The sequence below is a fragment of the Triturus cristatus genome, chromosome 6 (assembly GCF_964204655.1).
Source record: "Triturus cristatus chromosome 6, aTriCri1.1, whole genome shotgun sequence".
Lineage (NCBI taxonomy): Eukaryota > Metazoa > Chordata > Amphibia > Caudata > Salamandridae > Triturus > Triturus cristatus.
In genome coordinates, this window is record NC_140589.1 from 1,483,714,248 (window position 1) to 1,483,738,404 (window position 24,157).

General features: G+C 47.8%; 1 protein-coding gene across 2 annotated transcripts in view; it reads right to left on the reverse strand.

The window, feature by feature from the left end:
* Nucleotides 1-24,157, reverse strand: part of RTN4 (reticulon 4) — a 232,072-nt gene that overhangs the window by 16,846 nt on the left and 191,069 nt on the right. For both annotated transcript variants that reach the window (XM_085612601.1, XM_085612600.1), the window contains one exon: nucleotides 17,450-17,496. In XM_085612601.1, the coding sequence (XP_085468727.1) occupies nucleotides 17,450-17,496 (47 nt within the window). The remainder of the gene's footprint in view (nucleotides 1-17,449; nucleotides 17,497-24,157) is intronic.

Sequence of the window (24,157 nt, forward strand, 5' to 3'; positions counted from 1 at the left end):
TGCGTCAAATGCGCGGGTTTGATCCGCAGCCTTTGATGCGGTACCACGGAAAGTTCGAGGAAGGTGGTGTACCACGGCTGGCGTGCCCACGTGGGAGCAACTAGGACGAGTGTCAGGGAGTGTTGTCGGAGTTTGCGAGCCACTAGCGGTATCAACGGTGCTGGAGGAAAAGCGTACGCAAATTTGCCGGACCAGTTCATCCATATCGCATTGCCCTGCGACTGCGGGTGTGGGAATCTGGCGGCGAAGCTTTGGCATTTTGCGTTTTCGCTTGTCGCGAATAGGTCTATTTCTGGGTGACCCCACTGCTGGAAGTACGGTTGGAGTACCGATGGGTGTAACTCCCACTCGTGCATCTGGTGGCTGTGTCTGCTGAGCAGATCCGCCATCTGGTTGTCCTTGCCGGGGAGGTGTTCCGCCATGAGGAACATGTTCCTCTGAATGGCCCACTTCCACATGCTCTGAGCCAGATGAGACAACTGTGGAGAGTGTGTCCCTCCCTGCTTCTGTATGTAGTACATTGCGGTCATGTTGTCCGTCCGGATCAACACGACCTTGTTGCACAGATGTACTTTGAAAGCCTTCATGGCCAGGAAGATTGCCATCAGTTCCAGAAGGTTGATGTGCATCTTCTTCTGTTGTGTCGTCCATAGTCCCTGCACTGTGTAGTGGAGTACATGAGCTCCCCATCCCTGGAGAGACGCGTCCGCTGTCAGTGCTATTTGTGGAACAGGCTCTTGGAACGGTCGGCCCTTGCAAAGGTTTTGTGGATTCCACCAATGCAGAGAGTTGTATGCCCGACCGCTCACCAACACTAGGTCTTTCAACTGTCCTTGAGCCTGATTCCACTGACGTGCTAGGCACTCCTGAAGTGGGCGCATATGTAATCTCGCGTGCGGGACTATGAAGATGCAGGAGGCCATCATGCCTATCAACTGCATAAACACTCGCGCTGGAAGCGAGTGGTTGGGTCTGAACTTGGAGATCAGCGCTTGTATGCCGTTGATCCTCACTAAATTTGGCTGAGCTGTGGCCGCCAGAGTGTCTATAGTCGCACCTAGGTACTGTTGTACGTGTGCGGGCTGGAGATGAGACTTTGGGTAATTTAGTGAGAATCCCAGACTGTGAAGAAGGTGAATGGTACGGGACACGTGGCTTGCACATTGCTGGGCCGATCTCGCTTGAACGAGCCAGTCGTCTAGGTAGGGGTAGACGTGTATGTGCTGTCTCCGTAAATGTGCCGCCACCGTAGCTAGGCACTTTGTGAAAACCCTGGGCGCTGTTGTCACGCCGAAGGGAAGGACTTTGAACTGATAGTGCTGCCCCTGAACAGTGAACCTGAGGTATTTTTTGTGTGAGGGGTGGATGGGTATGTGAAAATACGCATCCTTGAGGTCCAGTGATGCTAGGAAGTCTCCCTGCTGGAGAAGCGGAAGGACTTGCTGTAGAGTGAGCATGTGAAAGTGCTCCGAAAGAATGTACTGGTTCAGGGGTCTCAGGTCTAATATAAGCCTGAGCGACCCGTCCTTTTTTGGAATTAAGAAGTAGAGGGAGTAAACCCCCGTGCCCCGCTCGTGGACGGGTACGACCTCGATAGCGCCTTTTAGAAGCATACTTTCTACCTCTTGCTGTAAGAGCGTCAAGTGCTCTGAAGACATAGGACGGTTTCTTGGTGGTATTGTGGGTGGAGTGGAAGTTAACTCCAGACAGTAACCGTATTTTATAATATCTTTGACCCACCTGTCCGTGGTGATGGAGTTCCACGTGGACAGGAACCGTTGTAGCCTTCCCCCGACAGGTGTTATGTGGTCGGGAGGAAGGGAGAGGGCGTCACTGCTTGTTCTTGGGGGAGGACCTGGTGTTGCCGTAGCCACGTCCTCTGCCCTTGGTACTGGAGCCACGATAGCCACCTCGGGTGTTCTTATCGTAGGTGGTCTGCGTATTACCCTTGTTATATGTTTGTTGTGACCCCTGTCCTCTGCCTGCTCCCTTGTTTCCGGGGCGACGAAAGGAGCCGCTCCGAAAGGACTGAGTTTGTAGGGCGCCCATGGACTTTGCAGTGTCCGTGTCCTTTTTTATCTTCTTGAGGGTGGCGTCAACCTCAGGCCCGAACAAAAAGTCGGGGTTGACAGGCTGATTAAGGATATTGTTTTGTACCTCAGGCTTGAATCCTGAGATACGTAGCCAGGCGTGACGTCGTAGGATGACGCTAGTGTTGATGGCCCTGGCAGCCGTGTCAGCAGCGTCTAGTGCACATTTGATGGCAGCATTTGTGAGTAGCTGTCCCTCTCTGATAAGGATTTCTGCACCTTCTTTGTAGGGGTCAGGGAGGTGTTGAAGGAGTTGCTCCATTGTGTCATAGTGCGCCCTATCGTAGCGAGCGAGGAGCGCTTGAGTGTTAGCTATGCGCCATATGCTTGCAGCTTGTGCGGCAACTCGCTTGCCGGAGGTCTCCAGCACCTTGGACTCCTTGTCCGGGGGAGGAGCGTCACCCGTTGTCTGCGAGTGTGCCCTCTTGCGGGCATTCGCCACAACGATGGAGTCGAGTGGTAATTGTCCTCTGATGTAAGTAGGATCCCCAGGTGCTGATCTGTATTTCTTATCGATCCTGGGGTTTATCACTCGTGCCCTGGTGGGTTCCCTGAAAATGTCAGTGGCTGGCTTAAGGACCCCCTTCAACATTGGCAGAGTCTTTACATGTCTTTCTGAGGATGCAAAGGTGTCCATTAGAAAGTCATCTTCGATGATATCAGAGTGAAGCTGTACATCATGGTTGTTCGCCGCCCGTTCAATCAGAGCGTTGAACGCCGCAGTATCCTCTGTGGGTGACGTTTTTGCCCCATATAGTTGTGGGTCCTGTGCATCAAGAGGTGCACTGGGGTCTGCAGGGTCGCCCCAAGTTTGGTCAGGGTCCTGCTGGTCATCAGGGTCCGTGTCCACATGGTAGGGGACTTGTTCACCCATGTAGTCCTCCAATGCATCCGTGTCGGAGCGTGTGGGGGAGGCCCGGTGTGGATCCTGGTAGGGTGAATGAAAGGGTTCATACAGGAGAGGTTCTGTGTCCACAGGCAGCTTCCTCTTTAGCGGGATCCTGAAAGGTTCCAATGGCGGTTCCGAAGTTATCCTTCGGTCGTGGAGAATCATCCTGCCAGTGTCGGCGTCGATGACGCGTGACGGTGACGGCTCGACAGGCGTAACCGCAGTTTTGGTGGCCTGTGTCCTGAGTTGAAACGCCTTCGGGATTGTGGATGGAGGCAAGCCGAAGGTAATGCTGGTCGGCACCGACGAAACCGCTGGATCGATCGAACCCGACTGGTCCTGGAGGGCAGCCTTGGTTTTGCAGCCTGGCATTGCGCCAGGCCGTACTCGGGGCGCCTTAGAGGTCGTGGCCCCCGCCAGGGTCGTCGAGGCGGCTGCAGATATCTTCTGCGCCCGTGGTGCATCGAGCCGAGGTGCGGAGATCACCGTCGACGTCTTCGACACGTGAGGTTTCGGTGTCGTCGAGGGGGTGCTGCGAGGCGTAGCAGGCGGGACGGCCCTCGGTGTCGGTGGCGTCGACGCCGGTAACCGAGCAGGTTTTTCGGCGCCGATGGCCTTCTTCCGTTTGTCGACTCCCATGTCGCCCGTCTCGAGTTCGGCACCGAAGTCCCCCTTGGTGCGGTCGGTGCCGACACGGTGCGCCGGCGTCGAAGGTGTTGAAGGCCTCGATCCGACTAGCGCCACTTTCAGTTTCGGTTTCGTAGGAACCTGAGCAGCTTTCGGTTTCGGTTTCGTGGAAGGGAAACCAGCTGGCTTAAGCGGTAATGGCTGCCGCTGAACGTCCGAGGCCGGGCCCGAGGGCGGGGCCGAAGGACTGCGTGATAGGTCTCGGGTAAGGCCCGAAGGCGATCCCTCGACCGGAGCCATAGTCTGTGGCACTGGTGAATTCTCGGTTTGAACAGGTAGGCCTTGTTCATCATCGGAGCTACTCTCTTCGGCCCCTAAGGCCTCCTCGTCGTCTCCTACCTCGGTGTCGTCTTCACCTCTGTGGAAGAGTGACTCGTCGGCCTCGTCCGATCCGGGTTCTTGGTCGGAAACGGGACTGGAGGGTAAGACTTCTACTTCTTCGACGTCGTCCGCGTCGTCGAAGATGTCAGCTGGGGCCGGTGCCGCGTGCTGCGCTTCGAGCCTCGCCGCTCGACGATTCCGCAGAGTCTTCTTTGAACGGAACCGGGCACAGGCCATACATGTCGACTCGTCGTGGTCCGGCGAAAGGCATTTGTTGCACACCGGATGGACGTCGATGTGTGGGTACTTCGCATTACATACCGGACACCTTTTGAATGGCGTCCTCGATTCCATCGTCGAAGTAGTTGATGGACAGGTAAATGCGAACAAAGTCGGTGCTGGAAGTTAGTAAACCAACAGAGAGTATCGAAAACCGATCGATAAACAGTACCGACGCGAACTAAAGGCCTCGACAAAATTTTTTCCTAACTTGAGCTAAGATAGCACATCCGAACCCAATGGCGGAAAAAAACAATCTGAGGATGGAGAGGATGCCCATGCGCACTGTAGTCCAGGGGAGGAGTCACCTATCCAAGGATACTTCGAAGACTCTTCCAGGACAACAACGTGCAAACATCCGGACCCAACACTAGGCGGCGATCTATGCACAGATATGAATTCAGCAGCCCACATGCCTCGAACCTAAGGATCTCCATATACTTGAGATCCCAGATCTATTGACAATTCCACTGCCATTTTTTACAAGGGGCGGTTACTTTTCTCGTGCCTACCTTAGTCTAGAGAATTGGCTTAAAAGTATCTATCCAGTGTAGCTCTGCGTGATCTAAAACAGTTTAATAAACAGAGTCCAGTAAATAGGCCATTTGTATCAAGGCAAGCTCTAGTCTCAGCTGGCTGAGCGGACAGAAGTAGAAAGACAAAAAATATGTTTAAGGCATTTGCCAAAAGGGTTACCCAGCAAGACACTTCCACGGTCATCAAAATAAAGTGACATGTCAAACTGAAGACAGGAATTACTGCTAGGATAGATTCGGCAGTTGAGTTCTGTAAACTAAAATACGCTTTTCTTAATGAGTGTTGAAGGTAGGTGGATTTTTTTTTAGGTTGAGCCTACTAGACAGCACAGCTATCTGGTTGCCAAACACTTATTTTGGGCTTGCCAAGAACAGAGTGGCTTGCAACAAGCCCATTTGCTCGCCATTGGTAGGCTTTTTGGTAATTCATTTGCTGCCTTGTTATTTGATGACTTACTTTGTCCATCTTTTGTCTGTCCATCTCCTTGAACATTGACAAATTTACTTCATCCATCCACAGCTCACTTTTAGGGAATTACTTTTTTTTTGTCTTAAGCCTGCCCCCCCCCCCCCCCCTGCCCCCCAATAGACTGCATGGGTTTTCCAGCAGTCTCCCTAGTGCGGTCGTCACCCCCCCCCCCCCACACTTAGTGTTTGTCTTTCGTCTGTGTTGCTCCCCATCTGCTCTGTGAATATGTTCACCTTTGTTGCTTTAACCTCTGTGCTTCTTACCCTCAGCCTCCCATTGCTCTCTCTCGCACCAGTTTGCTTTTGCCCCCTTGCTCCACATTGCTCGTGATCAGTTTGCTTTTCTCCTACACCATTCATGTACACCGTGTTACTTACCCCACCTGCTTAAAAAGAAATAACAAGAAACAATTTGTTTTCGCATTTTCTTTATATACCGATTCAACTCAGATCTGTAAATAAAAGTAAAAAGTACTTGTGTCATTTAGATGGCACATATGCATGGTGCACATGCCAACAAAATGCACAGGAAGTCGTGTCAGGATTTTTAAAAATTCTTTAGCCATGCTGCTCTTACAGCATCAGTGAAAAAGTCTGTTGGCAAAGCCAATAGGTCCCTAAGACAAGAACCACTGGCTTCACCAATGCTTGTAATTACATCCTGCTATGTTTTAGCTTACTACACGCCCAAGTAGTTCTATATGGTGACAGTGTCTAATTTGGTGCTTTCCATCATCAGCTGAAGTTCTATGTCAGCACTGGAGGCGAGGATTATGCTGTTCTTTCTGTTATTCAAAGAGCAGCCATGATAATCACAATAACAAAACTTCATTTCCTATGAACCTCTGGGAAAGAGAAGAATTCCAGTCCAACCAATCCGTAGGAAGGGTCACTCATATCCCCTGGAGACTCTCCTGCCTTCGCTTTCTATGCTGCTCCAGGAGCCGACAGTCTTTGTGGCCGCTGTGATCCATTTATCTCGCCTCAGCGACGTTCTGGGGCTGGCGCACAGTGCTAGAGGGCGCGTGCCACCAATGATACGAGTCTCGACGAGCATATGCACCTGTCTCCAGAGCACGTTGAGGGGACCTCCTTTGGAGCCCGTTTCTATGTTCTCGCCACGGAGTGCTACTTAAGTGTGCCATGGCCACCTGGTGTATAAGTCCACACGCGAGGTCAGTACTGTTGCACTGAAAAAGCACTATATTTGGGGGACAACCCAGGTGCTTTTCTGATAAGGTGCAAACTGTGTAAAGATAATCTGGGTGTGTGGTGTCCAAGACTAGTATTGCTTGTCTGTCAAGCCAGGATAATCCTACGTTTTAAATCTATACAGGTTTTCCATATTATCTGGGTCTCCCCAGTTGTCAGTTGCCCTCCTTCATTATGTAGGAGTTTGAAGACTCATATCTGGAAGAGGAGTCCATCTCCTATTTCTCCACTACCAACAAGTTTACGAGGCCCTGGATGCCTCCATTCACAGAACAGTGTAAGACGCGGTGGCGCCCTTGGAGCAGAAGCTCTCAGAGATGGCCATCATGCCTAAAACCAACCCCTTTCTCCATGGGAAGACCCAATGGACCATTGTTCCCCATACCTCCGGGGCAGCCAGTCAATGACACGCCACCCCGCACATGACCCCAGGGTTGATTTGGATGCCTTCGCCAGGCTTAAGAAGCTCCCTCCTCTCTCCTCTCTCCTTCCTCCACCTACTTCCTTCCCCTTAACAGAGGCTGAACCTGGAGAGGTTGACAATTCCCACCCCCCCCCCCCTCCTTTCACCAGACAGGGACGACTTCCCTGCGGGATCCGATGGCGATGTGGAGCTGGACAGGCTATGGCACCAGTCTGTGGCATTTCTGGGGGGGATCCCCCCCTCCCCTCTGTCGGAATTGTGCGACAAGGATTCGGATATGCTAGAACCAGAATATCTCATACACCCTCACTTCTCAGACTGGGGTCCAGCAGAAAAAGTCACCACATACATTGCGGGCAGACAAGAGGAAACTCCTGGACAAGGAAGTGTACAGTTGTCTACGGGCAAAATGTTCCAGTCCATCGATGGGCAGTAAAGTGACAAGAATGCTTACTTATCGGACGATCCTGATCTACTAGCCACAACATCTGTTCCTCCAATTCCAATGGAGATCCCAAATGTTCAAGTTCACCACTCTTTTTTTGGTTATATCCTCCGTGTTTCACCAAGGTTTTGAAACTGGTAGTGGAACATCTCAGGGCGGCAGGCATCTGCATGATCGTGTATCTCAACAACATTCTCCTCATGGATCAATGTCCACGAACATTGTAGGCACATCTGCATGGGACGGTCGAGCTTCTTCAGTCTCTAGGGGTCAATATCAACGGGACAAAATCAATCTTAAACCCTACTCAGACTATCACATTCTTGGGTTTCATGGTAAACTCAGTCAAATCTACATAGAGTATTCCCTTCAGGAAGATTTACAACGTCCACCACGAGATTCACAGAATCCTGGCCAAACCATCACTCAAGTAACTTGCGAGGAATAGCAGGGCTTCTTTTCTAATCTATACAGGCCATATTTCCAGGGCCCCTCCACTACTGCGCTCTACAGCATCAAAAGTCCTTACATCTCCACAGAGGGCTCACATACTCTCAGCGGGTTCTCCTCTTGGAAGCTGCGAAGCACAATCTTCGTTGGTGGCTCTCCCTTATGGAAACTTGGAACGGGCGAGTTATTTTGGGTTACCAACCAGATCTGGTAATAGAGTTGGATGCCATATGTATGGGCTGGGGGCACGATGTGGGAACTTTGCCACTGGAGGTAGTGGGTCTGCTTCAGAACAGTCCTTGCACATCAATTGCCTTGAATTATTGGCCGGCTCATTTGTGGGGAAATGTTGAACCAAGGACGAAGTGCAGTGTTGTGTCCTCTTAAAGATGGACAGCATAGCGGTGATTCGGTAGATCAACCACTTGGGTGGAACGCGATCCAAGGCTCTCTTGAACTAAGCTCAGAGCTTCTGGGAATATTGTCTTGAGAACCACATTTCGGTGACAGCCGAACATCTCCTAGGCTCAGCCAACCAGGTGCCAGATTGGCAGTCTCACCATCTGAGAGACACGAGTGTCTGGAAGCTAGACCCGACAGATTTCCAGGCACTGTCGAACAGGTGGGGCTTGTTCACGGTGGACCTCTTCATGTCCCGTCTGGATTATCAGCTTCTCCGGTATTACAGCTGGAGAGCGTACCCACATGCAGTAGCGACATATGCTTTTCTGCAGGACAGGAGGCGGGTGATGAGTTTCCTCTGTTCACCATGATCATGAGGCTGGCAGCTCAGGTTCCAATACAACAGGCGGAGCTGGTAGTGATTTGGAGATTTCAAGTTCGGTTTCTAGTTCTGATGAAACTTTCTTGGGACCCTCATCACCTAATTCTAGAGGGCACTCTATATTTTATGGCCGGGAGGATTACAGGGCAAGATGGCAGGTCCTGGGCCTTTCAAGAGAAGCTGCAAACCTAGTTTACAGAGCTTGGGCAGATAATACCATCAAGTGATACAGATCGGCCTGGTCTCGTTGGATGGGCTGGTGTCAGCAGATATGTTTGGATCCTGTGGGGACAGACATTCTGAATTTTTGGGCTTCTCTGGCCACAGAAGGCAAAGCCTATAGATTGGTCAACACCTTTCATTCGGCGATAATCGGCAGGACATGCCGACATTGCTGGTCACCCAGTGGGGGAACATCCATTGGCCCGCAAGTTACTCAGAGGGATTTCAAGCAATCACTGCACTTCTAGGAAGGATATATCAGCAAAGCTGGCGACTTTGCCATGCCTTGTCTCTTTCCAGCGAGAAGGACGTCAGGGATTTGAATATTACAGGAAGAACCTTCACTCTAGAGAGGGTTACTTTCCATATATCCAGGAGAACCAAATGTAATTCCCGCGTTGCTGCATATCCGGCTTCTGTAGACTCCCCCCAAGTTATGAATTCTTCGGTGCCTGAAAGCTTACGAGGCCAAGACTGAAGACATCTGCCCACCTGGAGAACGTCAACTGCTTATTGCCATTTTAAAAAAAAACACACACAAAGAGGTGTCCTCTCCTACTATAGCACGGTGGGTAAGATGGGCTATGCAAGAGGTCGGTATCTACACCAAGATGTTCGGGGATCATTCTACCTGAGGGGCTATGGCCTCTAAAGCTTTTTGCCCTTGGGTTGCAATCTGGAGGATATCTTCAACGCCGCAGACTTGTGTAATGATCCCAGTTTTAAGACATTCTATTTCAAACCAGTCTCATCCATTACAGCCTTATTGGTGGTTAAGCTTTGAACTAGCATAATGCTTGGCTTCAGGCAGGACACAAAATTAAACATTTCCTAGCTATCGTAACAGAAAGTTTCAATTCTATTACGAACACAGAGGCGAGGATCAGTGCTCGATTATCTTCTGCCCACTCGATTAATGGATTGACTTCTGATGTTCTGAGTATTTATTTATTCCACTCTAATTTGGTTTATGGTTATGCCAATTATTACTATAATGATGATGGGTGGTCGCTCTGTTCAGGCTTCAGCTTTGGATTATGCTACTGTTCTATTCTTTCAAGAACTTCTTGAAAGTTAACATGAATGGGTTTGTTTCAGGAGCAGAGTCGTTGAAACAAGATTAAAGCACAACAACATCGGCTTTTGTCGCAGCAAGAAAGAGGAGGCAGGAGAGCCTAGAGGGGGATATGATGAGTGACCCTGCCTGAGGATTGGTTGGCCTGGAGTTCGTCTCTTTCCCAGTGGTTCACTGGAAATTAAGTTTTCTTATTGTGTTTCACATGGCTGCTGTTTGAATAAAGCGAAGAAAGAACAGCATAACCCTCGCCTCCTTGTCCTTAATAAAATTGAAACTTTCCATTACAATAGCTAGCACATTTTTTATTACACCTTTAATGACAGAATGTGATTATTTTGGTTTTACTAACCCGTAGATCATATTATTGAAATTGTCCACTTTGCTCAGGCATCTTTGTAGACCTATTGGTGTCCTGATGTAGGGGGATGTACTAGCCACCAAACTATGGAAGAAATGTTTTACTCTCACGTAACGTAGCAGTATGTAATCTAACAAGTACTGAAGCCAGCACAAATTCCTGCTTCAGTCTGCCATCTGCTCTTGAACGGAACACTGTATCTGAATCATCAGATATATGTGAGCACTCCCAACTTGTGATGGAGACATCTATGTTTATGGTCACATGTGGCAGGGGATTGGAGAGGTATGGAGGCTTCTGGGGGACAGGTCAAGCAATGCACTTTTCTTTTACCACCACTCCGCTTGTGCAGAACTCTGGGCTCTACCAACACCAGATATTCTGATTGGTTGAGCAAGGCTAACAGGAGAAGCGAAGGCACACTAATAAACTGTATTTTTCCCTTTGCTTTAAACTTCTCAGGTGAACTGCCTGCATTTCCGACTAAATATTCAACAACAATTAATTACTTGGACAGTACAGCCTATGACAAACCTGTTTACATTATTGTAATTTTTTGGAATGAAAACACTGGTACACATGGATCTGGCCGCAGCATCTACAGTGTCCAGGCTCGAAGTCAGGACATTATTAAAATGGAATATGCTACTTACCAGTATGCATCTGTTCTTGGCATGTAGAGCTGCAGAGTCACACACTGAGGATAAGATCGCCATCTGGTGTTGGGCTCGGATGATTGCAGGTTGTTGTTGTCTTCGGAGAAGTCTTTGGTCACGAGGTTGGTGACTCCTCCCCTGGACAACAGTGCGCATGGGCATCCACTCCATCGGCAGATTGTTTTTCGCCATGATGGGAAAAGATGGAGTATATAGAAAAGAAAGAAAGGATGTCCATGTGTAATGTCTAAGTAAGACGGATGCTGGAACAGATACAGGTCCCGGGGAGGCGGGCGGGCGTGTGTGACTCTGCAGCTCTACATGCCAAGAACAGATGCATACTGGTAAGTAGCATATTCCGTTCGAGGCATATGAGCTGCAGATCACACACTGAGGATAGATTATACAGCAGTGCTCCCCTTAGCGGTGGTCGCCTGTATCCGTTGCAGCAGTTTGAAATAAAGTTTTTAGGACAGCCTGGCCCACGGAGGCCTGTTGTTTGGCCTGCACGTCAACACAATAGTGTTTAGTGAAGGTATGCGTGGTAGACCATGTGGCTGCCTTGCAAATGTCTTCTAAGGGAATATTGCCTAAGAAGGCCATAGAAGCCCCTATTTTACGCGTGGAGTGCGCCCTAGGGGGAACTGTGAGTGTACGTTTAGCCTTGAGGTAGCATATTTGGATGCATTTAACTATCCACCTGGCTATCCCTGATTTGGAGATTGGGTTGCCTTTGTGTGGTGGCGCGAAAGCAACAAAGAGTTGTTTTGTCTTTCGAAAAGGTTTTGTTCTGTCGATGTAATAAAGCAATGCTCTTTTAACATCTAAGGTATGTAGGGCCCTTTCAGCTACCGAGTCTGGATTTGGGAAAAAGACCGGTAATTCTACTGATTGGTTAAGGTGGAAAGGGGAAATCACTTTTGGAAGAAATTTAGGGTTTGTCCTAAGAACCACTTTGTTACGGTGTAGTTGTAAGAAAGGTTCTTCAAGTGTAAGGGCTTGTATTTCACTTACTCTGCGCAGGGAAGTGATTGCGATAAGGAAGGCTACCTTCCATGTTAGGAATTGCAATTCACATTTGTGCATAGGTTCAAATGGGGGGCCCATGAGTCTTGTTAGGACCACATTGAGATTCCACACTGGGGCAGGTGGCAATCTTGGGGGAAGAATCCTTTTGAGACCTTCCATAAACGCTTTGATGGCTGGTACCTTAAAAAGGGACAGGTGTTGCCTATTTTGCAAGTAGGCTGCCAAGGCTGCTAGGTGTAATCGTATAGAGGAATACGCTAGATTGCATCTTTGCAAGTGTAGTAGATAGCAAATGATGTTTTGGATGGAAGCATCCAATGGATGTATGTTATTATTAGCACAGTAGATGGCAAATCGTTTCCATTTAGCGGCATAACACGCTCTAGTAGTAGGGCGTCTGGCTTCTTTTATGATATTCATACAGTCTGGAGGGAGATTGAGGTAACCCAACTCTAAGACCTCAGGAGCCAGATCGCTAGGTTCAGTGTTTGAGGATCTGGGTGTCTGATTTCTCCATGGTTCTGGGTTAACAGATCCGGGGAGAGGCGTAGCTTTTGATGTGGAACTAAAGATAGTTCCAGAAGTGTGGTGAACCACGGTTGACGTGCCCAAGTGGGAGCCACTAGTATTAGTGTTAGTGACTGTTGTTTCAGTTTGCGTACCACAAATGGAACTAGTGGGAGAGGCGGAAAGGCGTACGCAAATCTGCCTGACCAGTTCATCCATAGGGCATTGCCCTTCGACTGTGGGTGTGGAAACCTGGCGGCGAAGGTTGGGCATTTTGTGTTTTCGGGAGTGGCGAACAGGTCTATGTCTGGTTGTCCCCACTTCTGGAAGAAGGGGAGTAGAACCTTGGGGTGTAGTTCCCATTCGTGGATCTGTTGTGTGTGGCGACTTAGGAGGTCGGCCACTTGGTTGTGGATCCCTGGGAGATGTTCTGCTAACAGGTAGATGTTTTGGGGAATTGCCCATCTCCAGATTTGCTGTGCCAGTTGGGACAGTTGGAGAGAGTGTGTCCCTCCCTGTTTCTGTATATAATACATTGTCGTCATGTTGTCTGTGCGTATGAGGACAGTTTTGTTCTTTAGGTGAATTTGAAAGGATTTTAGTGCTAGGAACACTGCTAAGAGTTCCAGGTGGTTGATGTGGAGCAGTTTCTGTTGACTGGTCCATCTGCCCTGAGTGGTATGGTGAAGGAGGTGGGCTCCCCACCCCGTGAGAGATGCGTCTGTAGTTAGCACAACTTGTGGAAGAGGCTCTAAGAACGGTCTCCCTTTGGACAGGTTGATGGTGTTCCACCATTTTAGTGATCGAAGTGAGCGACTGTCCACCAACACCAGATCGGTAAGTTGTCCGTGAGCTTGGTTCCACTGTTGTGCTAAGCATTCTTGTAAGGGACGCATTTGAAGTCGTGCGTGTGGGACTATGGAGATGCAGGACGCCATCATGCCTAGGAGCTGCATGAACACTCTTGCTGGAAGAGATGGATGAGTTTGAAATTGAGAGATGAGATTTTGTATACTGGCTATCCTGGCTGTGCTGGGATAGGCAATGGCTTTGGATGTATCTATGGTTGCTCCTAGATACTGATGTAAGTGGGAAGGTTGTAGGTGGGATTTGGGGTAGTTGATAGTGAATCCCAAATCGTGGAGAGTTTGAATCGTGCGATGAGTGTGGAGAACGCATTTTTGGTATGTATTGGCTTTTATGAGCCAATCGTCCAGATAGGGGAAGACATGGATCTGTTGTCTTCTGAGATGCGCTGCCACGACTGCTAGGCACTTGGTGAACACTCTGGGTGCTGTTGTTACTCCGAATGGGAGAACTGTAAATTGATAGTGTTGCCCATCTACCACAAATCGTAGATATTTTCTGTGAGCGGGATGCATAGGGATGTGAAAGTATGCGTCCTTGAGGTCCAATGTGGCGAGGAAGTCTCCCTGCTGTAAAAGTGGGAGGACTTGTTGGAGAGTGGTCATGTGAAAATGATCCGAATGTATATACTGGTTTAGTAGTCTGAGATCCAGTATGGGCCTTAGTGTTTTGTCCTTTTTGGGAATGAGGAAGTATAGAGAATATACCCCTTTTCCCTGATGTTGAAGGGGGACTGGTTCTATCGCATGTTTTTGTAACAGGGATTGAACTTCTTGTTTGAGGAGAGAGAGATGATGCGAGGACATTGGACGTTGTTTGGGCGGTATGTTTGGGGGGGATTGTATGAGTTCGAGGCAGTAGCCAGACTGGATAATTTGTCTTACCCACCTGTCTGTGGTGATGGAAGTCCAGACAGGCAGGAATTGTTGGAGTCGCCCCCCGACCGGAGTGGAATGGTCTGGGGGGAGTGGTGGCAAGTCACTGTTTGGTGGCTGGTGAGGTGCGGGTGTTGTTGTTGTTGCCCCGTCCTCGACCTTTGTTATTGTTTCCCCTATAACCTCCCCGGAAGTAACCTCTGTTAGGGGATGTTTGTCCAGAATTTTTAAAGGTGGACGTGGTCTCAGTTGATGTGTTTTTGGAGCCTCCTCTATAAAAGGAGCGACGAAAGGAACCCCGGTTTTGATGAGACTGCAGTGCTCCCATAGACTTGGCAGTTTCATTATCCTTTTTCATTTTTTCTAATGCAGTATCCACTGCAGGGCCAAATAGCTGCTCTTGGTTGAAAGGTTGAGCTAGAATTGCGGTTTGAACCTCCGGTTTAAAACCGGAAATACGGAGCCAGGCATGTCGTCTGAGTAAGACGCCAGTATTGACCGCTCTAGAAGCAGTGTCTGCTGCATCTAAGGCGCATTTAATGGAGGCATTAGATATTAATTTGCCTTCTTGGATGAGGTCAGAGGCCTGGGACTTAAAGGGTTCAGGCAGATGTTGCATAAGGTCCTCAAGTTGGTCATAATGCGCTCTATCATACCTGGCTAACAGGGCCTGGGTATTCGCAATACGCCAATGGTTAGCCGCCTGCGCGGCGACCCGTTTGCCCGAGGCTTCTAAAAGCTTAGACTCCTTGTCTGGGGGAGGCGTTTCTCCAGTTGTCTGTGAGTTAGCGCGCTTCCTGGCATTTGATACGACTAGGGAGTCTAAAGGGAGCTGGGCCTTAATGTATGCAGGGTCTTGCGGGGCTGGTCGGTACTTTTTTTCGATGCGTGGGTTGAGAACCCTAGCTCGAACAGGGTCTTTAAAGACTTCAGTAGCATGCTTTATGACCCCTTTGATCATGGGCAGTATGTGAACAGTCTTTTGTGACTGCTCAAAGGTATCAAGGAGGAAGTCCTCTTCAATGGCGTCTGTGTGCATAGTAACGCCGTGGAATGTTGCTGCCCTATTTATAAGTTGGCCGTACCCTAGGTGGTCATCAGGAGGGGAGGGCTTGGAAGGGTAGGTAGTGGGGTCAGGCATGTCAGGTATAGGATAAGACCAGTCATCCATGGGTGCTGGGTCTGGGAACATAAAAGGGTCGTTTGGGTCAACAGGATCATCAAATAAATCAGGGTCCGCCCCTCCCCCTAAGTCATCATTATCATCCTGTGGAGGAGGTGAATGATAGGGAGATGGTAAAGGTAAAGGTAAAGGAGAATCAGGAGGAGGAGGGGGGGGACGGGTTAGGAGGTAAAACAGGAGAGGAAGGACGAAGTGGTGAAGTAGCACAGTCCTTTTTCCGTATGGGAGCTGGGGGAGGTGTAGTGTCCAGCTTCCGCTTTTTATATGGGATGGCAGTCACATGTCCCGTTTTAGGATTGATATAGATCCGCTTCTGAGTAGGATCTGGTCGAAAAAGATCATCTGGCTCCGAAGGTGGTGTCTGTGACGTCCGCTTCGGGTCTTTATGAGCTTGTTTCGGCGGGGACGCAGTTTTCGGCTCCGATGATTTTTTCGGTGTCGACTGATTTTTCGGTGTCGACTGATTTTTCGGTGCCGGCTGAGGTTTCGGTGCCGGCTGAGGTTTCGGTGCCGACTGAGGTTTCGGTGCCGACTGAGGTTTCGGTGCCGACTGAGGTTTCGGTGCCGACTGAGGTTTCGGTGCCGACTGAGGTTTCGGTGCCGACTGAGGTTTCGGTGCCGACTGAGGTTTCGGTGCCGACTGAGGTTTCGGTGCCGACTGAGGTTTCGGTGCCGACTGAGGTTTCGGTGCCGATGGACTTTCAGGCATCGATGTTGAAGAACGTTTCGGTGCCGGTGGAGACTTCGGTGCCGAGGAACGTTTCTGTGCCGAAGGAGATTTCGGTCTTGGAGCCTGTTTCGGTGCCAACAATGGGTGTTTGGGTGCCGAGGGTGTTAAAGGCACAATTAGGTGAGGTTTGCTCGAGCCCGAGCCACCCACAGGCTTAGTTGTCTTCGGAGCCGGGCCCGAGGGCGGGGCTTCTGAAGAGGATTTCCGGTCGCGACTGGGCCCAACTGGCGGAGTCTTGACCAATGCTTTTTTGGATGGGGCAGGGGCAGGGGGGGTGGTACTCACACGCTGCCCTGGAGTGATGAGGTCATCGGAATCGTCGGCTTCGGACACGATCTCGAGATCTTCGGTGTCGTCTTCGGGAACATCTTGAGCAAAGATGTCCTCCGGTTCTGGAGCTGGTTTGGCCATAATATGGCGTCGAGCTCTTCGGTCCCGGAGGGTCTTCTTCGAACGGAAAGCGGAACAAGCTGGACAGGTGGACTCGTTGTGTTCCGGCGACAGGCAGAGGTTGCAAACCTCGTGGTGGTCACTGTGGGGGAACTTCGCTCCACACTGGGGGCATTTTTTGAAGGGTGTCCTGTCCATCAGCCGCTTCCGGAACCGGTCCGAGTTGATGTCGACGTCGATGAAATGAAGATTAAAGAGTTAAATTGATTGCTGGAAGTTTTCTGCTGGAGCGGAAAAAAGTTCATCCGAACCCAATGGCGGAAAAAAACAATCTGCCGATGGAGTGGATGCCCATGCGCACTGTTGTCCAGGGGAGGAGTCACCAACCTCGTGACCAAAGACTTCTCCGAAGACAACAACAACCTGCAATCATCCGAGCCCAACACCAGATGGCGATCTTATCCTCAGTGTGTGATCTGCAGCTCATATGCCTCGAACATTTATTTTTCCCCAATATCTTTGGGATGCATAAGGGAACACAGCTCGCAGCATGGCTGCCAATTTTACGGAGATGCTGTAATGCCTGATTTATTCAAGACAAATGAACAGAAGGGTTGAATGAGGATCCAATCTGCACCTGACAACAATGACAGCTACTGTCCTGGTGTTACAAGTCAATTTATGTTAAGGTTGTTTGCAAGGCTAAATAATCACTTGATAGACCAAATAAAGGTATTTGATTAAGAGAATAGTGAGGTGGTGTTGTACAACGCAGCTTAACATGCGGGATTGTGACAGGATGTTATAGGCATGACAGTCATGGTTATGTTTTTCATCCTATTTTATTTTTTTTGTAAGCGTCCATCGGCTAATAGACTAAAGAAAAGTAGATTAAGGAGAGTATCTGCACAGAATAAATCAGGAGAGAAAACAGAAAAATCACGAAAAGCTGTGAGAAAGGGGTCTTACCTGATGTCTTTCATAAATAACTGGAACACTGAACAGTGAAATCAGGGCTAAAAAAAAAAAGAACGCAGTTAAAATGTATGTGCTGCATCACACACATTCTGAAATATTTCACAATGTAGCATTTTTTTCTGGCTCATATCAAGTGGGAACAGCTGAGATTAAATGTGATTATGTGCATATTCCTCAAATAGACAGACTTGCAACATGTATAAAAAGCATTTATGTTTAAATAATTAAAGAGCAAATGGTAATGAAGGCAACGACCTGCACACACAAAAAGAGTGCTCAAAGGGGATGGGTGTTTTCCAGGGTACCCCAATTAAGAGTTGGGGTCACAAGACCCCAAGTTTTCTTATTCACAACTTGTGGCAATAACACCATCCTCCTGTGGATGTTACTGAAAATGGTGCCAAATCTAAATATAGTGAGGTGTGTGCAAAGGCCCGAGAACCATGCGCCCCTGATCACAGCTTCTACATGCTTTCTGACCATATTTAATTAGCAACCGTTAAACACATGATATTTCAAATTGTTGAAATCTGTATTGATGAAGGGTGGATGATAAAGAATGAACGGAGCTCAGTGGGTCACTAACGGAAATTGCCCTGTTGGTGCAATGGGTGTTTGCGTTGCCGTATGACCCCTACTACAACATGGGAACACACATTTTCTGCCACCTTTATCACAAGGGGTTGTTTTGTTATTTGGGAGTTGCCTCACGCAAACCGAGGGAAGCTATTGCCATTACGTATGCGACGTACTACAGACAGAGGTATTATCGCAAAAAGCCCTCATGAGGTGCACAGTGTCACAGAAGTGGTGGCACAGTGTGCGCCCCCCCCTCCCCCCTCGAGGGTACTCTGTGGGAGTGAACTCCATGGTTTCCATGTACGCCCTGTGTATCCCCTGCAGGCTGTTGCAGTAACACATAAAAACTGCCCATGGGTGCATCGCTATTACCCTCCACAGGGACCGCCAGCTTGTCTCCAGTTAAAACTGGAGCTGCAGTTTCAAACCTGCACTTTCACCAATACAGTTCTCTCTTCTCACTGCAGGCACAAACTTCAAAAGTTCCAGTCTGTACTGACGACACAAAATGTGTGTGTAGTCAGGTGCACTGCCCCATTTGCACCTAGATAAGGGTGCGCAATGACACAAACAGGAACAATGTGCCCGATGTGTAATTTGGCAAAGGAATTCAAAATAACTTTTTGCCCAAGAATGCAATGGCTTCAAACGCAAAAACTGGAGAATCAATCCAAAAGTTGGGGAGCCACCAATTTTTGAAAAGTGGAAGTTAAAAATAACAAGCACAAATGAAAAATCATTTTAGGCATCACAATTTTTTTTTAGCAAACTGTGATTATTTAAAGCCGGGTCTGTAGAATTAAGCACACTAACTCAATTGACCAATATCTCGCGCGCTCTATACCTTCTAAACCCTGGTTTGCTTCTGCTGCTGTTTAACTCAAATCATGCTCTCAATACATCTTCTGCCCCCCCCAACATTACTCAAAACACTCCATAACACACACACACACACACACACACACACACACACACCCACACTGTACCAAATATGGCCAATCAGTGCAAACTAATGTTGTACTATTCACATTTTTCTTCCACCCTCTATCATATAAAGTACAGGGTAATGGCCCAGCCCGCTTTAGCTTTTGGCTAACTTCACTATGAGTGACTGCATTCTGCTCTTTTGCAAGGAGCACATACTCAAACAATGTAGTTCCCCTGAAGGTCAGGTACTATCTTTAAGACCCAACAATATTTTTGCTTTTATCCCAATTTTCTTTTTTAAATATTGGTATGGGCCTTACGACTCCCCCAACAAAAAGGTTTTCCAAAAACTACGACAAAATAGAACAGACACTGACTGAGCCTAGAGACCAGCTGCCAACATCCGACATACTGGCTAGCCAATTCTTGGTTACAGTTGTAGTGCTTTGTGCTCCCCAAATCTGTGCTTCAGAGCATTAAGATATACAAGATTAGTGTCAACTACCCTCTAAAATTTCAAAAGAGATTAGTAACTCTGAAAAGGAAGTAAGGATGTGCACAAGACCTTCAAGGAGCCAGCACCGCAGAGCTCTACCACCCACTGGCAAATCGAATACATTTTCCTGCTTCAGCGTGTCTGGTTTGCACGTGGTTACTCTCTACGTAAAAGCTTGAAGAGCAACGTGAACAGGTTAGATATCTATCAAGATGATTGGTGTGGTGGCTTCTAAATCTAGCCTAGGTTTCCACAGATCCCAGAGTGGACTAACGCCAGAATGAGATACCCAACTGAAGTTGGCTATGTCTCCTTTAAGAAGAAAGAAATACATTACTTACCTGTACCTACAGTTCTCCAATGTTAGTATCCTTCATAGTTTTGAATGCTTTAATTAATTCCAGTAATCAGGTTAGGAACTCCATAATATATAAATAGCAATAAAAATTGTTAAAATGGAGACGGACCTAAGTAGTGAATTGAAAATGCTGTAAAGCATGCTAACTTCAGCCAGTTCGATGTATGCATCAGCACTCTTTCCCATAGAGGTCACCACAATTTGGATTGTCAATGCACTTGGATGAAGAGTAACAACCAGGGAGGGCTGTGGGTTTCATGCGAATCTATGAAAGAAGCCAACACTGAAAAAATTGAGTTTGAAGGCAAATCATTTATTGCTTCTCCAATGTTATGTTATGCTATACAGTATTTGTAAAACGCAGCTTTCACTCCAGGGAGCATCATGGCGCTATGCGGAGCCCTAATAGACACACAACCCTAACTGAGGAAATCAGTGATCTTCATAGGCCATCAGGAGCTCAGCGCCTTCCTGAAAATGGTCTGTCTGGTTGAATAAAACATAGATGGTTAGGGAGCATGTTCCAGGCTTTGGTCCCTAGCACCGCAATACATTTCCCCACCCATTGTGATACACCCAAAGCCATGGGGCTTCTCTAAAGATTCGCAGTAGAGGATCTGAAGGTGCGATGCATTACATAGTGGGCAAACCTGGTTCGGAGATAGTGGGGTCCTGAGGAGTTGAAGGCTCTGTAAGTAATTACTAGGATCTTAAAAATGACTTATGGATGGTAAGCCAGAGTAGCGCTTTAAGGGCAGCTGAAGCGGAAAAGCTTCTGGGCCATTTTAATACTAGCCATGCGGCTGCATGTTGGCCCATCTGTAATTTGTTTTAAACTGACTTAATGGTCCCTGCATAAAGGCTGTTGCAATAATCGAGTCTAGAGGTAATTAGGGCCACTGCGACTGCCTTTCTAGCCATGCAGGGAAGTAGATCGAAATACTTTGAGTGACCATCAGTTGAAAACATGTCCCTGCCACTGCTAGAGAGATTAGGCGGAAGGAGAGTGAGGAGTCAAATTTCACCCCCAGGTTCTTTGACTGGATCTTTCATATATTCACATGCTTGAATCAGAATAGTTAGCAGGCAATAGTAAATTTAGGACGAAGGCAGCAAGCTCACGCTATTTAAAAGAGGATGCAGAGCACTTTCTTCCCACTGAAAAATCTGCTGCTGCATCGCTATCCAGGCAGTAGTGCTTGGTGCGTGGCAGCTGACAACTGTGTTGAGCTCACAAGGTACCAGTGGCCGTCTAACGTTGGGAAGATTCGAAACCCTCTCATACATTGCTTCATATTATGTTGAGAAAGGAAATATGGACGAGATGGTAGTGTGCATCTGGAAACTGCAGCCAGATAGAGTTTGACTGAAGCGTGCTTGAGCTTGGATGTGGAAAGATGTAATAAATGTGGCAATATGTGATGGTGTTGCAAAGCCAAAGGATTTGGGCATTTGCCAGCACCAAGCCAAAATCTTTTCCATTTAGCACTGCACGTTTTCGAAGTGGATGGCGCATGTGCGAGCATCAAAATATCCCTTGAAGTCACGTGGATTGACCAGGTGACCAAACTAAGTCATCAGGAGCCAGGCACTGAGGTTTAGAGACTTCAGGTCGTGGTGCAGAAGTGGCTCTCCTTTCTTCTACAGGTATTTCAGGAGGTTCCTAAATGGACCAATAGGGGCACTCGAGAAAAGTAGAACCACCCGAGGTGATCAATATTAAGATGTGTGGCTCCTCCTTTGGCTTGCTGAGATGCTTAAACACCAGGAGAAATGGCAGAAATGTGCACACAAAGATGTTGCACAGGCTTGCAAAAAACACTTCGCCCTCAGTTCCCTGCTCGCAATGAAGTCTCCTGGAGAAACAGACAATTCTTGTATGGCACTCTCCACCAAAGCAGTGCCTATTTTTTAAATACATGTAACTCACAGCTTGCCTTCCCATGATCATACAGTCTGCTTCCACTGATTGAACAATTCCTGCTGCTCGGGTCTCGTTTGCGATCTGCAGTGTGGGATTAGGGTGATGCAGGTCAACATGAGCCCCAAAAAACACGTGTATTGTCATGCTGGGCCCTTGGGTGTTCATTTTGTGGACACGAGTTTCTGTGCTGAACCTTTCATTTACAGAACAAGTGCTTGCGGGTGTGCTTAATGAATGAATTAATTGGCAACAAACCAAGACTACAACACTAAGAACGCATTAGGCTAATCCACATCTACTGAATAGACAGAGGTTATGGCAACAGATGTTGGAAGTTAGGCTTGCTTATGGATGTCTTTGCCTCAAGCCTGCAAAACTATTTTGTGATGGCGGTAAGTTTGCAGCTGAGAGCTGGAATGTCTGTGGAAACTGAATGAGTGACGATACTGGCTACATAATCTTTCCTGAGAACCATATAGTGAGGAGCCTCCACTGTACGGTTCTCCTGCAACCTCCAAATCCAGAGTGTCTGTGAACCTGGAGTACTCCTGGGACGCTTGGCATGCTCATTATAAGTCTTAATGCCTTAAGTGCCTCCCCTACATCTTTGTCATCTGGCCATCAAACTGGCTCGTTCTTTACCTTGCTCTTCCGGGCGAAATGGAGTGCTCTTTAACAATCCTTATTAATGGGAACTGCTCCTCCTGCTATCTGAAGGCAGCCCACATTCGACACAGCCATTGCTGCTATTAGTTGAAATGTCTAACTTCATCTGTTGGTGGTCATGGTGACCTAAGATGACCAATGCCTGGAACTTCAGTGATCATTGCAGAATTCAGTGGTGAGCTCCAATGGAAGCATCCACTATCAGTGACAGTTCCACATGCAGGAAGGAGGATACCTTACTTACCTGTAATCGAAGTTCTCTGTCATGGGCAGGTTCTCCGAGTATATAAACAGCAAATTTTCTCTGCACAGGTGTGGGTCTCTGGAACACTTCTTATCCATTTGTTAAATGAAAAAAAAGCATCGAAGTGGTGTCACCAGAAACAGAGGTCCCAGAGAATGAATCAAATGAAAGTAAATGCCAAGAAGCTACAGCACCAACATATCTCTATTTGACAATAACTGGCTTGGTACAGCCATTAACAAAAGTCCACATGGCTGCCATCTCAAATTAGAGAGAAAGTTAATGTACGGAAATTGGATGGTGCAGAGGAGGACTAACTGGCTGGAATTGGTAACTCATAATTGGGCCCAACAGGATCATTAAATGCTATCTGTAGCCAAACATTTGAGGCACATTCCAGAGGATAATTCCACACAGGTAAAGCAACTAATTTGGTGCACATGAGGATTGTCCCTATTCAAGACATCTAAAAGGCAGCCACCTGAAGGTTGGTTCATGTTTTTGAGTAGTACTGATTCTGAATCCTCGAGGGATACCAAAGAGAGTCAGGCCTGTTACCCTGTTTCCTAGACAGCTGTGATTTATTTATATTTAGAGACCTCATTTTCCTGGTTTTACATTTACAAAATGGTTCAGTCATGCACACTGTATTACTGATACGGCTCATAGCATGATTTTTTTTTTAAAACAAAAAATGTTGTCTTTTATATGTGTGATCTAACCGCCTATAATTACTAAAAGGGTTCTGTGGATTCTGCATGAGAGTGAAGATATTCTGCTGTTTATTGATAATAGAGAGAATCCAAAGAGAAAAGTGATCTCTATACCTACTAAGGCCTCACACCACAACTCCAAAACTTCACAGTATTACCCACAGCCTAAGTCTCTTCCCGCCACGCTGGCAGACTAACGAGGGACATAGAAGTACAGCATTGTTGACTTTTAACGACAACTGCACTCACTCTCAAAGACATCAACACACGTGTGCTCCATACTTGAAGAGTAGATGCGGTGTACCATTCCTCGCTCCCTATGTGAGCCCAGCACCCTCAAGCAAAGAGAGTGACTAGACATGTACACCTAAGTATTGGAATGAAATAATTCTTAAAGTTACTGAGCAGATAACCTTGACAATGAAATAAATTGTCAAACCTGTCTCGAAGGTGAAACAGCCTTACGCTTTCGGACTAAACGTCCACAGTTGTTCATCTACCCATTTGGTAAACACGCTAATTCCTCGCGAGTAGGCCTCACATTCCCTTCCTGGCTAACAGTTCGTTTTTGATCTGTTTATACACCTATTGTCCTATCACGTATTTCCTGACCTTTCCTCCCTGCTCCAAACTGACTTCTCGGAGTGGTTACTATCACAGACAGTATGACCAGGTGTAAGATGGGGTTTCCTATAATGGCAGGTAAATGAACGTCCCTACAGATCGACCACACTGGAGGCATAATGGATAGTTGTATGCAGTGCAACATCTGAAAAGAAAATCCAGTCAAAA